Source organism: Podarcis gaigeae (assembly GCF_964106915.1).
Source record: "Podarcis gaigeae genome assembly, chromosome: W".
NCBI classification, from domain to species: Eukaryota; Metazoa; Chordata; class Lepidosauria; order Squamata; family Lacertidae; genus Podarcis; species Podarcis gaigeae.
In genome coordinates, this window is record NC_139695.1 from 18,042,545 (window position 1) to 18,058,930 (window position 16,386).

The 16,386-nt window shown below is 45.1% G+C and overlaps 1 protein-coding gene across 1 annotated transcript; it reads left to right on the plus strand.

The window, feature by feature from the left end:
• The first annotated feature begins 2,818 nt into the window (after positions 1-2,818).
• On the plus strand, positions 2,819-11,212 carry LOC310835967 (zinc finger MYND domain-containing protein 19). The gene is made up of 6 exons (XM_083720934.1): positions 2,819-3,186; positions 4,422-4,481; positions 7,081-7,187; positions 8,424-8,564; positions 9,078-9,258; positions 10,490-11,212. The coding sequence occupies exons 1-6, from the start codon at positions 3,136-3,138 to the stop codon at positions 10,631-10,633; spliced, it is 684 nt and encodes a 227-aa protein (XP_083577060.1). The 5' UTR covers positions 2,819-3,135; the 3' UTR covers positions 10,634-11,212.
• The last annotated feature ends 5,174 nt before the right edge of the window (positions 11,213-16,386 follow it).

A 16,386-nucleotide genomic window follows, 5' to 3' on the forward strand; every position in this document is an offset into this window, starting at 1 on the left:
TAACTGCTCATTTTATTAATGTTTTGGTTCTTTTATGTCTATTTGTTTCCAACTTCTGGCTTCTTATTGATTATTTAAATGTATATATTTTATTTTATGCAGATAAGGCGTGCTATTTACAATATAAATTCAGCACAACTAACTAAATAAAAGGTAAATGTAAGCAGTATTACAGTTCTGCCAAACATTAGCTTTCTTAGAATGTGTAATCCACAGTTAAGACTTTTAAAATGTGCTGATCTGTACAATGATATGGAAAGGGGGGGGGCATGTCTTCTCCACCCCTTTCCGCCGGTCACCAGAGGGTTCAAGGCGATGACCTCAAGGGGCACACGACCCCACAGGAACCCCAGTCCCCTCACTATTACACAAGCACCACACTCAACCCCAAGCCCCATGAATAAAGTGCCCTTTTCCCTTCCTATGCCCATTCGTTATCATGAATAGACCGGGCGAAATAAGCCCAAGCGCCTTATCCCCCCTCCCGCTCAATTGTTTCCATTGGTAGACCGTACAAAGTTGTATTTTGTATCTTATGAATGAACTCGCCTATCTGTGTACTGGAGCGTTCTACCCAATCAGAACAGTGCATTCGCCTTGCAGAGTTAGTTCAGCTCCAGCTGTTGCATGCCTCGTTTAACCTTTGACAAGCTGCTGACGGCTCCCCGCTGGGAGAACAATGGAATCGAAACTCGTAAACTTGTAAACCTGTCAAATTTTGCTACAATGTATCTAGTTATTTCCACTACCTAAATGGACAAAAATACATAAAAATTCATAGAAAATCAACCGTAGCACCGATTCTCTCGCTTTCGGTGCCAATCTGCTCAATTTCTCTACGACTTCAAGACTCCTCCGGTGTCCTCCATAATTCCCCAAGCGAGATGTCACATACACTCAGGAAGACCCTAATCCTGTCAAATCACCCTGCCAAGCCTTTCCTCCAGGCAGTGCCAGGTGACAGACTTTGCAAACCTGGACTCTATTGTTCCCTCATCAGGATGTACTTATCTGTGCATATCCCCAACTCTGCATATTCCTCCCTCCCTCCTCCATATGTTAATCCTGTGTAACCCAACCCTTTCTTAATGTATTCATGATGTAACCATGATGTATTGATGATGCTTCTGCACTGTATCATGGGAAATGGAGGGAAGTTTTAAAAGTCCATGTCACCCCATCCTCGGGGTTCAATCTCGCCTTGAACCTGTTGCACAATAAACATGGATCTTCTGCATCTGCTAAGCTGGTAGTGTTGATGTGTATAGTTGGTCAGTCGCTTTTGCACAAAGACTTTTAAAAATAAAACTCTGCAAGGATACTTTTCTCGTGGACTCTTTTATGCCGACAAGGGTCCGAGGACCAGGCTGAGGCGACAAAGGGAGGTCAGAACCCTTTCTTTTTTTTTACAAACACTGACAGGAGCTTCTCACTTGGCAGCAGATGCATATTTTCTACTTAACGTATATCTCACATTTACTTCTTGCATATGCTCTACTGTTTCGTTGAAATTTGCTTCCGAGGAAGCATCGACTGCAACTTTAAAAAAGTAAAGGTAAAGGACCCCTGACAGTTAAGTCCAGTTGTGAACGACTCTGGGGTTGCGGTGCTCATCTCGCTTTACTGGCCAAGGGAGCTGACGTTTGTCCGCAGGCAGTTTTTCCGGGTCATGTGGCCAGCATGACTAAGCTGCTTCTTGCGAAACCAGAGCAGCGCACGGAAATGCCATTTACCTTCCTGGCCTTACCTTCCTGGATTCTCTGCTGGATGCGAATGTGCCTGAGGCCTCATCAAAGGCTCAGGTCATTATTATCGTCAGGAGGCGATTCCAAAGGCTCGGCTGGAGGAGGATGAGCTTTATCAGCTTGGCCGAGCGGAGATCCTGACACGGTGGAGCGGTACCTATTTATCTACTTGCACTTTGATGTGCTTTCAAACTGCTAGGCTAAATGCAAAATAGATTCTAAATGAGAAACCAGAACAAACTTTGTTTCTGAAACTTCAGAGTGAAGTGCTGGCTAGGTTACACTTTTAAGAAAACGAAGATGCGAGAACTATTCTAACAAATAAGATTAAACGGGTACCTTAGTGCTTTACATTTACATATCATTGGGTGCTATCACAACTGAGCAGAAAGAGTGAATGAAAGTCAGCCTTATTCTCAAAGCACTCGTTCAGGATTCTCTTTAACACAGGAAGTGTAGAGATTTGTATTCCAAAGGATGACAAGGAAAGGCTGAAAGGTAACTTCAGCATAGTGGTAGATTTAAAATTGGTTAGAGTTAAATGGGAAAGAAAAGGAGGGGAGGGGTGGTGAAACATATTATTTTATACAGTGTGCATGTGGAGTTTTTTGTCAGCATCAACTGGGTAGGTTCACTTTCTATTCGCTTATTACATTTCCTTGGTAGTGAGAGAGACTGGGGGTGCATTTCTTAATTTTGAAGGACAGGGACTAGCTTTCTGTGGAGTGTGGTCCATAATGTGTGTATAAAATTATTATAACAATGTCACAATATATTTTATCGGTGCACACTAAGGTACTTTATATGGCGTAAATTTTATTTTTTATAGACACGCAGTAATATGTACAGGATTTATATAAACAGACAAAGCTAAAATATACTATACGTGCACTAATATGGGATACCCCACCACGCACATAATGCTCTCTCTCTTTTAATATATATATACGGGACGTGCCCTTTAAAAGGCGGAGGAGGGAGGTTCTCATCGCGTGCTCAGCCGTGCCCATTCGTCGGACGGGAGTGAGAGAGAATTCCCGCGAGCACGATGTGCGTCATCGGCCGCCGCCGGCGGACACGTGATGTGGCGTCTCGGTCCCGCCGGGCGGCCCTCGGGCGGCTATCAATGACGCGTCGCCGCTGCTAGCACGCTGATTGGCGGGCCGCGGCTTCAGGTTGGAGGGGAGGGGGGAGGAGTTGGTGGCGGCGGCAGAAGAGAGGGGCAGCATCAGCGGTGGCGGCGCGCGCTGCCCCGCCTCCCGCTTCCCATCCTCCTGCGCGAGGCGGCGGCGCGTGGCATCGGGGTCTCCCTCCGGCCTGCGTCTCTTCCTCCTCCTCCTCCCGCTTTCCCCTTTCCCACCTCCTCTCCGCTCCCTGCCAGGCCAAGGCCATGACCGACTTCAAGTTGGGCATCGTGCGGCTCGGCCGGGTGGCCGGCAAGGTGGGCGTGGGGCTCCGTGGGGCGGCGCGGAGTGGGAGAAATAGGATTTGCGCGTCTGTATGCGGTGTGCGTGTGTTTCCGTGCCCGAGCGTGTTTTATGTTGGGAGATCCGCGCCCCTTCTTCTATCACATCACCGCTCCCTCGCGCGTCTGATCTGCTCCGTTATGTCACACAGGACCCCTCTGTGACGTCACTGGGTTCATTGGGGTTCCATGATCCTATTATTATTATTATTATTAATTAAAGGTAGAAGGATGCGGGAGGCTGGTTTTCGTTAAGGTCCCTTTTCTCTGTTTTACTCTCTCTTTGCATCTCTCCCTGTAGAGGGGTAATGAGCTGTTCTGTGGAGCACTTCCCGTTGGTGGACCTCAAATGGGGAGATTTATTTCTTTTTATATCCTTCGTATTCAGGCTATAAAGGGGTCCATAGCTCACTGGCAGAGCACATGGGTGGCATCTGCAGTTTCAAACGGTTACATAGCAAGTGATCTGAGAGGCCTCTTTCTTCTTTGGAGTGTGCCTACTGGTTAGACTAGGTGATACTGACGGATTTGTAGTCTGCCCTGATCCTAAGTAGCTTCCTATTTTCTTGTGCAGATTTGATACATTTCTCTTGCTGTAACTTTCTTTTGTTGTTGTGCTTTTCTGTTTTTGTTTTTTGGAATAATCAACATGGACCACAAAGGATGTGTACCAATACTTGGTGCAGTGTCTTGCTTTACAGGTTGTTTGGGTTAAGTTTTGTATGTTAATCTGTTATAGCAAAAACTGAAACACAAAACTGCTCTTTAAAGACTAACTGATTTGTGTGGTATAATTATATTGGGCCAGAGCTGCCCCTCTCAGTTGCAGATTTTGGTCTCTGAGCAAGAACTTACATTTTACAGTTCTTTCTTCCTCTCCTCTCCTACTTTCAAAGGCAAGAGAAAGGCAGTACACTCCTTTCTGGCATTTGGACTTCCTAAAAGGCTTGTGGACACAATGGTAGGTAGAGATCCCAGAATGCTCAAGGCTAACCCTGGAGCAGCTTTCCCCTGGTTTAGACAAGTGTGTGACGTATGTGCGGTCAGATGAATGACCTATTTAAGGTGTAAAACTTCTCTTTTCAGTGTAAGATGTGCCCTGGAATAGCTTAAAGTGTTGTTGTGCTGAAATGAACGAAGAGTGCCTTGCTAGGGATTGGAAAAGTATCCACAATATAAAGTATTTAATTATCCTTCTTTTTTTATTCTAGACAAAGTACACACTGATTGATGAGCAAGACATTCCACTTGTGGAGAGTTACTCTTTTGAGGTAAGAACCATGTTATCTACCTTATTTCCACATTCCAAGTGTTGAATTCAAACTCCCATCAGGTCCAGTCAGCATATCCAATGGTCGGAAGAGCATTGGGAGGACCACATGTCAGCTATTATTCCTCTTGATCAGGGATGGGGAACCTGTGGCTCTCCATATGAACCCTGATCTGACATGGTCAGTAATTAGGGTAGATCAAAAACAGGAAGGGTTGACTGTCTAAGGAACCTGCTTTAAGCAAACTCATGAAAGCCAGTGGTCTTATATACAGTAATTACTATCTGAATAAGTTGGCAGAGAGAGAAGAGGAGGCATTTTCCCTTGAAACAGCATGTGGGTCATAAAAGGACTTGGCCCGATCCAGACATCTGGGTTTGGACTTGAGGACTTGTATGAAAAGTACCAAGTTCTCCAAAGACTCAAACTGTTCTCTGAAGTAGGATAACTAGGGAAGTTGTCCTTCTCATAACAAGCAAAGCAAGACATGTCAAGCCTTTATTTTTTATAATCGTGATGATACAGCTGATGAAAACCCCAAATTAACAATCTCAGAAAATTAGAATATTGTGAAAAGGTGCAGTAGCTATTCAATCCATAGCATCTGCAATGGGTTCCTGAGCCTTTAAATGGTCTTTCAGTCTGGTTCAGTAGGGAGCACAATCATGGGGAAGTCTGCTGATGTTCTTTGGGATGTTCCCAAAGTGCTGTATCGAAGCACATTAATGGAAAGTTATGCAGAAGGGGAAAGTGTGGAAGAAAAAGGTGCACAAGCAGCAGGGATGACCGCAGCCTGGAGAGGATTGTCAGGAAAAGACCATTCAAACGTGTTGGGGACTTTCACAAGGAGTGGACTGGGGCTGGAGTTAGTGCATCAAGAGCCACCACACACAGACGGATCCTGGAGATGGGCTTCAAATGTCGTATTCCTCTTGTCAAGCCGCTCCTGAACAAGAAACAACGTCAGAAGTGTCTTACCTGGGCTAAAAAAAAAAAGAAATGGCCTGTTGCTCACTGGTCCCAAGTCCTCTTTTCTGATGAGAGCAACTTTTGCATCTCATTTGGAAACCAAGGACCCAGAGTCTGGAGGAAGAATGGGGTGGCACACAATGCCAGATGCTTGAAGTCCAGTGTGAAGTGTTGATTTGGGGAGCCATGCCATCAGCTGGTGTTGGTCCACTGTGCTTCATTAAGTCCAGGGTCAACGCAGCCGTCTACCAGGAGATTTTGGAGCACTTCATGCTTCCTTCTGCAGACGAGCTTTATGGGGATGCTGACTTCATTTTCTAGCAGGACTTGGCACCTGCCCACACTGCCAAAAGTACCGAAACCTGGTTCAGTGCCCATGGGATTACTGTGCTTGATTGGCCAGCAAACTCGCCTGACCTGAACCCCATAGATAATCTATGGGACATTGCCAAGAGAAGATGAGAGACATGAGACCGAGCAATGCAGAAGAGCTGAAGGCTGCTATTGAAGCATCCTGGTCTTCCATAACACCTCAGCAGTGCCACAGGCTGATAGCATCCATGCCACGCCACATTGAGGCAGTAATTGATGCAAAAGGGGCCCAAACCAAGTACTGAGTACATATGCATGCTTCTACTTCTCAGACGTCCAATGTTGCTCTATTTGCAATCCTTGTTTTGCTGATTTCATTTACTATTTTAATTTACGAGATTGTTAATTTGGGGTTTTCATCAGCTGTATGCCATAATGTCACAATTATAACAAATGAAGGCTTGACATATCTTGCTTTGCATGTCATGAGTTTATCTCATATATTAGTTTCACCTTTTAAGTTGAATTACTGAAATTATCATGGAAAAGTTATTCTAATTTTTCAAGTTTCACCTGTATATAGGCTTCATGTATTTTTAGATTGGAGTTTGGGGAGCTTCATAGAAAATGTATTGCTCTTGAAAAAGGGCAGATTTGAAATACACTGACATTACACTTTCACCCATTCATTTACCTGATATCAACAGGTTCTGCACAGGCTTTTGAGGTGTCTGGGGGAAAATTAGAGACTCATCATGGTTTATATATATCCTCAGGCTCACTGAACAAGAAGGTTCTGATCTTATATAGAGTCTGTTAACTCAAGCACATAAACTGGGTTCCTGAGGCAGAGTTTGCATCTCATCTGACATTTCCCATGTCCATTATTGACCCACTTTCTCTCGTCTGATATAGACCTGACTGATTTTGAACTTTAGAGGCTCTACTCAGAGTGCCTTTGCCTTCAGATGTTAGGAGAGTGTTGACTGGGAACAGAGTCCCTCGTCTGGTGGCACCCTTTTCCTGGAACATTTTCCCTAGTCATAATATGCATAGCACCATCATTTAATACCTTTTATGTGACAAGAGAAAACTTTTATTAACCCAAGTGTTTAATATTTTGCTATTTATTTTTTTATTAACATTTCTGTTACTTGGTTTGCAGTTTTCTGTTTTAATGACCATTACGTTTCTGTCTATTAATAGCTTTACTTACATTTTACTTTGTTTCGTATTTGAAGCTGCTATGATGTTTAGATGAGCATACAAATATTTTAAACAAAATGCATGAAGAGATGTGTTCTCTGTCTTTGGCCAGGCTCGGATGGAGGTCGACGCAGATGGAAATGGTGCTAGAATATTTGCCTTTGCATTTGACAAAAACCGAGGAAGAGGGTTCGGACGCCTGCTGCACGAGTTACTGTGGTAGGTATCATTGTGCAGGGGGTAACATAGCTGCAGGTTTCCAGACTGCTGAGGCATGTGTATGTATAGTCTTTGGAGATGGGCACTATAATGGCAACTCTCACGTGTCAGGGTAAGCCATAAGCCGTGGTTTGCTGTGCATGAGCAGATAGCGTCTGTATTACCTCTCCCCATTCATGGTGGGAAGAAACAAACCACAAACCCTGGCTTAGCATTGTGTCCAAACCAAGGGGTTGTGGTTTGATTTTCTCCTGACAACCCACAGTGTGTAGCCAATGTTTGTTTTTAGCTTTCTGATTGTGATTTGTTGGAGGTGAAACAAACCATAGTCCCTACTTTGGACACATCTTCTAAGCTCAAGGGATCATGGTTTGTTTTCTTCTAGTATGAGCAGAGGGGAGACAAATACATTCACAGTAAATCATTAGCTAAGGTTTACTGTGATGTACAAACTGAGCCACCATGTAAAAGGAAAGTGGGCTGTGTTGTGTGTTAAAGTATCTTTCCCCCCCTCCCTTTTTCTCTTTATAATTTGAACATACAAAACTGCCATATATTTAGAAGGAGGTTGATCCATCTAGCTCTGTGCTGTCTATGCTGACTGACAGCAGCAGCAGCTTTCCTGGGTTTCAGGCAGGGGACATTCCTAGTTCTACTTGGAAATCTTGGAGGTTGAACATGGGGCCTTCTGCATGCAAAATGTGCCAACCCATCCAAGTGCCACAGGGCTACCCACAACTTGAAGCCAGGGTTCCTACATCCAGATACTCTACTGCTGAGCTATGATCCTTTCCCTTTAACAGCTTGGGTGACTTAAAAGAAAAAAAGAATTTGCCTGCTACCTAGAAGATGCCAGGTGTATTTCTAAGGCATTTCCCCTGATCACCACCCAATTTATCTCTTAACTGCAGGGATGCCTGCAGAAGGTCATCAGCAGAAGATCTTAAGAACTGGACAGGGGGGTGGGTGTCCTTTATGGCTTGGGTCCTAAGCTGTGTAAGGTTTTAAATTTTCAGACCCAGCACCTTGAAGTCAAAGTAAGCTTGGTAAGCTCTTTTGCATCCATTGAGATGTGTTGTCTCCAATGACCTGCCCCGGTTAGAACCCTGATAGTTGCTCTTTGAGCATGTTGGAATTTCCATACTGCCTTCAAGGGCAGCCCATAGGAGTCCAAGCAATTAGAAGCATCAGAATTCTTCCTTTCAGGAATTGCAGGTGGCTCGTCTTCTCTTTCAGGGAGAGGCATAGGGGGGGCATCGCCCCTGGCTTTCAAGTCGTGCATTTGAATGCAGTGACAGTGGACAATCGTCTAGACAACCTGCGATTGGTTCCATGGGGATGGAGGCCCAAAGCCGAAGAAATCTCTAGTAAACAAAGGTAAACTCTCAATAACAGTGTCACAGGCAAGAGGGACAAAAGGGGCTGGAAGTCAAACAACTCCAGAACGTGTTTCTTTGCATAGCCCCTTGATGATTTTTTATGTGTGTTTCTTTGCACCTGAAGAAACTGTGGTGCTAAGTTCTCTCTGGCCTGGCCCTAGATGGGAGGATATGTCTCCCACCCTAGGTTATTTATTCCACTCAAACAGCAACAATTCTCAAGAGTTCCCTTGAATGAGGAATCAGTTGTTAAACTACTCTGGTAATTGTATGTCTGCTAGCGAGAACAGGGGCCTTATAACAACTTTCAGCACCCTTAACAAGCTAAAGTTTCCATAATTCTTTAGGGGAAGACATAACAGTTTAAGGCTGTATCAGAGTCCTTTAAAGGTATGTTGTGATTGTGGCTACTGTCAACTCTCTGCTTTGAGAGGGATGGAGTTTTAACATGTTGCAATGGTGTAGCACAAGCTTGCTGCAGAAATGTTTAATTTGCTGTTTTTTCTTGAAGGGAACAAAGCTTATACTGGCTGGCGATCCAGCAGCTTCCCACAGACCCCATAGAGGAACAGTTTCCGGTGCTGAATGTGACGCGCTATTATAACGCTAATGGGGATGTTGTGGAAGAAGAGGAGAGTTCGTGCACATACTATGAATGTCACTACCCTCCCTGCACAGTGATTGAGAAACAGGTGTGTTCAAAACCAGAAGCAAGTCATGGATAAGACCGTCCCTGTTCTAGGCTGGCTGCTGCAAGTTCACCCTCTTCAGTGTGGTTGCTTCTTTTTAAAAAACCAAAAAGTCCTTAGGCAAAGCTAGTGTGTTTGTACCCCCTGCAAGGAATTTCTCTGCACCGTTTTTAGCCTAAATAGTTATCCTGGCCAGCGGCTTCCAAGCTTCAGACACATCTCTCTCTCAGTGGTGTTCTGTGAAGTACAACTGACTGTGCTACCATTCTATTTGGATAACCCTTCATCCTACCTCTCGGTGTGGAAAAGTCAGTGTTGCGCATAGGCCCAACCCCCCTTTTCCTAGCCCACTTTTTCTTAGGACAGGGTCATGGGGAAACAAGATCAAAATGAACAGCTCTGGTTTTAAACCTCACTGAAGTAACTTTGTTGTATAGAAGCATGGATAGAAGTCACCCGAAAAGATAACCTGTACAAAGGGAATCTGTTCCTCTGATGACAGTTTTGGATGCTTTGTGGAGGAAAATATGTAAATAGGTCTGTGGATATAGAAGCGTTCTCGAACTCAGCAGGAGAGCATCGGTTTTGAGTCCTAGGTTCAGTCTCTTGCTAGAGCTGTGAAAGACCACTGCTCGAAACTTTGGAGCACTGCTTCTGTGCAACATAGGCAGTACACTGAACTGGGCCATACTAGTCTGATTTGGTGTAAGGTAGTGTTCTATGTTCCAAAGCCATAGTTATAAACCCAGGGGTGGGAAACTGCAGCTTGAAACTCCCTCAGCCCCATTCAACCTGGCCAATGCAGGAGGTGGGGGTGGCGAGCGACACAGCTCCCTATCCTTGTTGTAGACCGTGAGGGAAATAAATTGAGAGTGCAGTCCTGTACATGTTTACTCAGTCCCATTGAATTCAGAATGTGTAAGATTGGGTGGGGGTGCAGAAGAAGAAGAAGACACTCATAATGAGACCTTCAGGTTCATAAACAAGAGAAATGCACCAGTGGGGGCTGGATAATATTTTATCCACAATGAAAATCAAGGCAGCATTTTGTAGGGTTCCCAGGCTGTTCTACTCAGATCTTCACCAGGTCTGCTTTAGTTCCTACAAAGATTGCACTGGGACTGGCCACCTTAGGACCCTTTTGGTTGGCTTTTTTTTGGGGGGGGTGGTGGTTTTCTTTCTCTAGGGGCCCTGAAAAGGGATACTGATTTTTGTCCCGTACTCCTCTCTCCAGTTACGTGAATTTAACATCTGTGGGCGGTGCCAGGTCGCACGGTACTGCGGCTCGCAGTGCCAGCAGAAAGACTGGCCGGCCCACAAGAAGCACTGTCGGGAGAAGAAGCGAGTCTTTCAGCAAGAGCTTGGACCAGAACGATGACCAGCTGGCTGAGGCCTTAGCCCCACAGGACACCTTCCCAGAAGGTTAAGGAGGAGTTGCCCACTTTGCACGGACTGCTCACTTGAAGCCAGAGGCACTGACAAAAAGGAGAGAGAGAGAGAGAGAAAGAGAGGAGAGATTTATATATATATATATATATATATATATAAAGACAAACCAATCCCTGTGATGCTTGAGGAAAGGTACTGACTCTTCCCTTCCAATGTTAAAAAAAGAAAACGTCTGAAGAAAAAAAAAAAAAGACTACTGGGGAAGCTCTCCTGCTTGGAAGCTTTCTGTTATTTATATGTTAATATGTTTGTAAAGTTATGTACAGAGGTTTTGTTTTGTTTTGTTGTTAGAATGTCTCTTACATAGGACTCATTTACTGTAATGTTCAAGTGAGAACACATTGTTGGTTGAAATAACTGTCCAGTAGCAAAAAGAGAAACAACAAAAAAAGCTTTTCCTCCCCCTGTGGCTAGGAGAAGGCCTGGGGAGCTAGCTCAGAACATCAGCAGTTAAATCTGAACAACTCTGCATGGAAAGTTATGTTTGCTAGTAAAGGATTGGAATGGATTGGCTGCCTTTTTTGCTCTTTTAAAAACTTGAGCAGCTGTGAATGATTGTCCACCACCATCAACAGCATGTTGCTGGTCTGTCCCACCCCACCCCCATGAGTGACACTTTCCTCTGAAGATTGCAAAAGCCGCTGAGCTGCTTAGCTGCTTCCCATCACTGTTCTTTCCCATCTGTTTGTAGAGGCAAACATGCCCCCCCCATCCTGGTTATCATAGTTCCTAATGATATTTCCACCACTCCACAAGGAACCATGGGCAGTAAGGTGAAGGTGCAAGCAGGCTTCCATGAGCAGAGGTTCGGGATTGGTGACTGATGACCCTGTTTCTCATTGAAAGGCGTACAGTCATAGGAAATTCTATATTGGCATGTCACTGTTGAATTTAGGCCAGTACAGCATTATTGTTAGTCCTCCCCTGCCCTTTTGTCCTGCTGTAATCTTTTAAGATGAACAGGGAATAGTTTCTTATTGTAGCATCTATGTGCCAAACCATGACTCTCTGCCGTACTCTTGCATACCTACTTGGTGGCTGCCCCTCCACATCTCTCCTCTGTCCCCCCACCTACCCCGAGTTTAGGGATAGGGAATCTGCCCTTCCAGATGTAGTTGGACTCATCAGCTTCAATCAGCATAGTTGGGGATGATGGGAGTTGTAGCCCAACAATGTTTGGAAGGCAACAGATTCCTCATTCCTGCCTCTGGAGACCTAAACCTTTTAAAAGTAGTGTAAGACTTTTTAAAAAAGGCAAACTTGCTTTGAGTAGTTTAAGTAGGTAGAATAATAAGTTGTGTATTCTCTGAGACAGGCCAGTGGTCCAGTGAAGGGATGCCACTATATTTCTCAAAGCAAGGTATTTTAAAGTTGCAAAAACTAAGTGACTCTGCACGTATCTATGTGTGGAACTCCATGAGACACTTGATTTAAAACCAGGTGTCTGTGTGACAGGTTCTATTTATGCCCATACCAATATATGGCTCAGAATTGGAGATGGGTGGAAGAATGTAATTGTTTACCACTATCAGCAGTAAGTGGAAACAGACCTGATATTTGACCCTTAGTGTAAGGTGGGCTTGATTTCTTGTGTGCAAACATAGAAGACCCCATCCATGCAAATCATGGGGAGAGGATGGTTCCTGTTGAGACTACCTCTACCCAGCCACAATGAGCCCATGTGTTGCTGATTGATATCTGGATCCAAGGCAGGTAAGTCCAGGTAGGCCAGTTTCTAAGTCCAGAGTAGTAACCTATCCTTTTCATTTATCTATAGTGTGGGGATCAGTAACTGAAAAGCCTGTCACCAATTCAGTCTCCATGAACAGTACCTTGTGGCCCTCCTAGCAGCAACATGGATGTTAGATGTGGATGCAGTAACAACTAGGAGGGTTTTTGGCATTTCACTGTGGGCTGGGGTGGTGGTGGCATAGACGTGTGACCCACCAATAAAAGTACAGTGGTACCTTGGGTTAAGAACTTAATTCGTTCCGGAGGTCTGTTCTTAACCTGAAACTGTTCTTAACCTGAGGTACCACTTTAGCTAATGGGGCCTCCCGCTGCCGCCGTGGCCCAATTTTTGTTCTCATCCTGAAGCTATTTCTGGGTTAGCGGAGTCTGTAACCTGAAGCGTCTGTAACCCAAGGTACCACTGTAGTTGCTGGGCAGGCCTGTACTGCAACCTTAACAGAGTGGTTTATAGGCAGCTTTCCATGATTATTCATCTTCTAGCCGTTTTGGACTAGAGCTTAAATCAACTGAGCCCTGCCAGCTGGGGCTGATGAGTGTTGTAGTCCAAAGCAGCTGGAGGGCACGAGATTAAGAGCATAGGAAGAGACTGCTGGATCAGGCCAATGACCCATCTGCTCCATCATCCTGTTCTCACAGTGGCCAACCTGATGCAAGCCGGACTCAAATACAAAAGCACTACCCACCTTTGGTTTCCACCTGCTGGTATTCAGAAGCCTTCCCGCCCCTCTCAGCCTCCCCATCAGCACCACAGCACACCCCACCTCAGGCCCCCCACGGCCGTCCTGATTCCCGACGGAGGCGAGGCGGAAACGCGGCAGCCACCCCACAATCTTCTCCCCGCCTCTGAGGGGAGTGAATGAGGTGAGGTGGCGGCTGGGAAGGGAAGACGAGGCTGGGCCAGGACGATCGCTTGCTCGCTACCGCTGCCCCCCCTCGGCCTTTCCCTCCTCTCCAGGCCTGAGACGACCTGAAGCGTCTCCTTCTCCTCTCCCTCGGTCTAGGAAGATGGCCATTGTGGGGAGGGCTCACTCGCCCGGCGACTTGGGCCACCTTTCTCTCCACCATCTTCACCACCACCACCATTGTTTGTTGTGTCCCAAAAGCAAGGAAGGATTGGACTCTGATTAATAAAAATACACACAAGGCTTGACCAGCAAGACTCTGGGAGGAAGTGCCAATAATAATCCTGTCCACCCCTTGGCCTAGGTCATTTTATTCAAAAAAGGACTTTTTATACAGTGTTCGTAAGAACCAATCAGATGTCATCTGAGCATTAAAAAAAACCCCACGTGGGACAAAGTCAGATCAGAAGAAAACCTTTTAACTACAAAAGACTACATTGAGCATGCATACATATCTGAGAGTAAATAAAACAGGACTAAAGGAGGAATGCATTCAGCAAAACCCCGGAGGTCATAAACAGGCAGGAAAGGAAGGAAGGATGGCAAGGAAAGGGTATTTACCATCTCCTTGTGAACTCTCTTCCTGGCCCTTAAGATCTACCTAAAGATTAACAAACTACATCAAAGCTACCTTCTATCTTTATGACCCAGGATGCTTGGTGAAGCAACTGGCCTGTGTATTTAGAATGCTTATACGTGCCTGTCAGGCGTAGAGAAAGCAAATGGCAGAGGTGCAGAGGCTTGTGGGATTTGATCAGAAATTATTGTCAATTAATCAAGCCCCGGGACGCAGGTGGCGCTGTGGGTTAAAGCCTCAGCGCCTAGGACTTGCCGATCGAAAGGTCGGCGGTTCGAATCCCTGCGGCGGGGTGCGCTCCCGCTGCTCGGTCCCAGCGCCTGCCAACCTAGCAGTTCGAAAGCACCCCCGGGTGCAAGTAGATAAATAGGGACCGCTTACCAGCGGGAAGGTAAACGGCGTTTCCGTGTGCGGCTCTGGCTCGCCAGATGCAGCTTTGTCACGCTGGCCACGTGACCCGGAAGTGTCTCCGGACAGCGCTGGCCCCTGGCCTCTTAAGTGAGATGGGCGCACAACCCCAGAGTCTGTCAAGACTGGCCCGTACGGGCAGGGGTACCTTTACCTTTACCTTTAATCAAGCCCAGTCAACGCAATGCTTTCATTGCGGACACAATGGCTTGCTCTATATTTCATAATTCCTCATAGCAATCCCACCTGACCCCCACACTCTGGATATTTGCACCCCCACAGTTGTTGTTATTTTCCGTCCTTAACCCTAAGGTCCCTAGGGCAGGTTTCAACATTTAAAACAATATTTTTTTATATCTTTTGTTTTATTGTTTGTTTGTTTGTTAAATAAAATTGAATGCACCACCTGATTGTGTTGTCGTTTTTTTACACAAAAATAATCCCTCAAAGCGGTTTGCAAAAAGGTGAAACGGCAGAGAATCGAGAAAAACAATCCCTGGCTTCCTGTTTCCGGCGGTGGAAAATGGCGGATCCCACACGATCGGACCTCAGCCGTTCCGATAATTCAGGGCTGATATGGGGGTAATTAGCCCTGGCAGCCTTCCCAGGGCAGGGGAGGACTGTCTCGACGACCCACGGTTTGCCCCAGATTGCCGATGTGGCAGTCGGCAGGGGCACTGGGTCATGGAACAAGGGACGGACTGACACTCCTGCGACGCCACCCCATAGCCGGACGCATCTGTTTGGGAAAATATAAAGATTTGGAAAACAAACAGACACGCTCTGAACTGACGAAGCTGGAAAAAAACCTGCAGTATGTACAGTCTCTGGTGCAAAAGATTGAACTTCAAAGAGATCCTCATCATGATGTTTGGAATCTGGAGGGGCTTGGTATGTTTTTTTTCTTCTTCCTCTAACATTAACAATTCGTATTGCATGCCAAGCCTCATTAAGAACCTAAATTGCTCTTCAAAAAGTGAGTACAGATGGACTTTCATATATAATTGGGACCTATTTGCAGCCGCTTTTCTTCTAAGATTTGAAATGCCTGTTAAAGACGAAAACAAAGAACAAAGGACAAAATGGCTTCTACCCACCACACACTTATGGAATAACTGAAATACTTCCCTGATTAAGAGAAACAGGAGCTAACTGGTCATAAAGACTGGAAACAATATTATATATACAACTGTTTGCAAAAAGAAGTTTTTTATTATGAGCGAGAGAGAGGGCTAAATGGATGTCTGGCAGCCCCCCTCTAGGGCCCGGAGGGGGGATTGGGTGGATTCCAAAGGCCAATTGTTAACTGTCTGATATATGGCTACATTGCAAACAGTCTGCTTAAGAATAAAGAAGGAGGTTTCTCTCTGTTTCTTTGATAACACCTGGACGGGAAAGATCAATGATTTGGGAGCTGCCAAAATAACAATTCTCAAAGAGCTGGACAGCTGCTTTTTGCTGGCTGAGAGAATGGCTGCTTCTTGAAAACACGGACGCGTTGGATTTAGAAGGCTTCAATAATGCATTTGGCTGGCATGTATATCTGTGGTACGATAAGGTAAAAGCACATAAAGCGTTCAAAAACCATATTGTTAGAAAAGCATTGTTTAACGTTTGGATAAGATATAAGGATTTGTTAGAAAAGAAAACCCCAAGATGGTTGTCACCAATGGAAGCGAAGGCACAGAAAAAACTCAATATGGAGGCCAAATGGCCAAAATTTTGGGAAATTTTGGAACAAGATGGAGACAGAATAAAATTGCAGAGCTTTGAAAAATTGAAAAATAAAGTGCGAGATTGGCTCCATTATTACCAAATAATGGAGGCATACAACTTGGACAAAAAAGTTGGCTTCCAGGTGGAAAAATCAAAATTGGAAACAGAATTGTTAGACTCAAAAATCAAGAATTTGTCAAGAATGTATAACTTGCTGTTGAAATGGAACACTCAGGATGAAATGGTAAAATCAGCTATGATTAAATTGTGGTGATTAAATTGTTGCGATGAAAAAAACAAAAACAGCTGAAAGAGTACAATATACAA

Coding starts and splice junctions, on each gene's coding strand:
- LOC310835967 (XM_083720934.1), top strand. CDS start 3,136: ATGACCGACTTCAAGTTGGGCATCGTGCGGCTCGGCCGGGTGGCCGGC. Junction 3,187..4,421: donor TCGGCCGGGTGGCCGGCAAG/GTGGGCGTGGGG, acceptor TTTTTATTCTAG/ACAAAGTACACACTGATTGA. Junction 9,259..10,489: donor GCACAGTGATTGAGAAACAG/GTGTGTTCAAAA, acceptor TCCTCTCTCCAG/TTACGTGAATTTAACATCTG.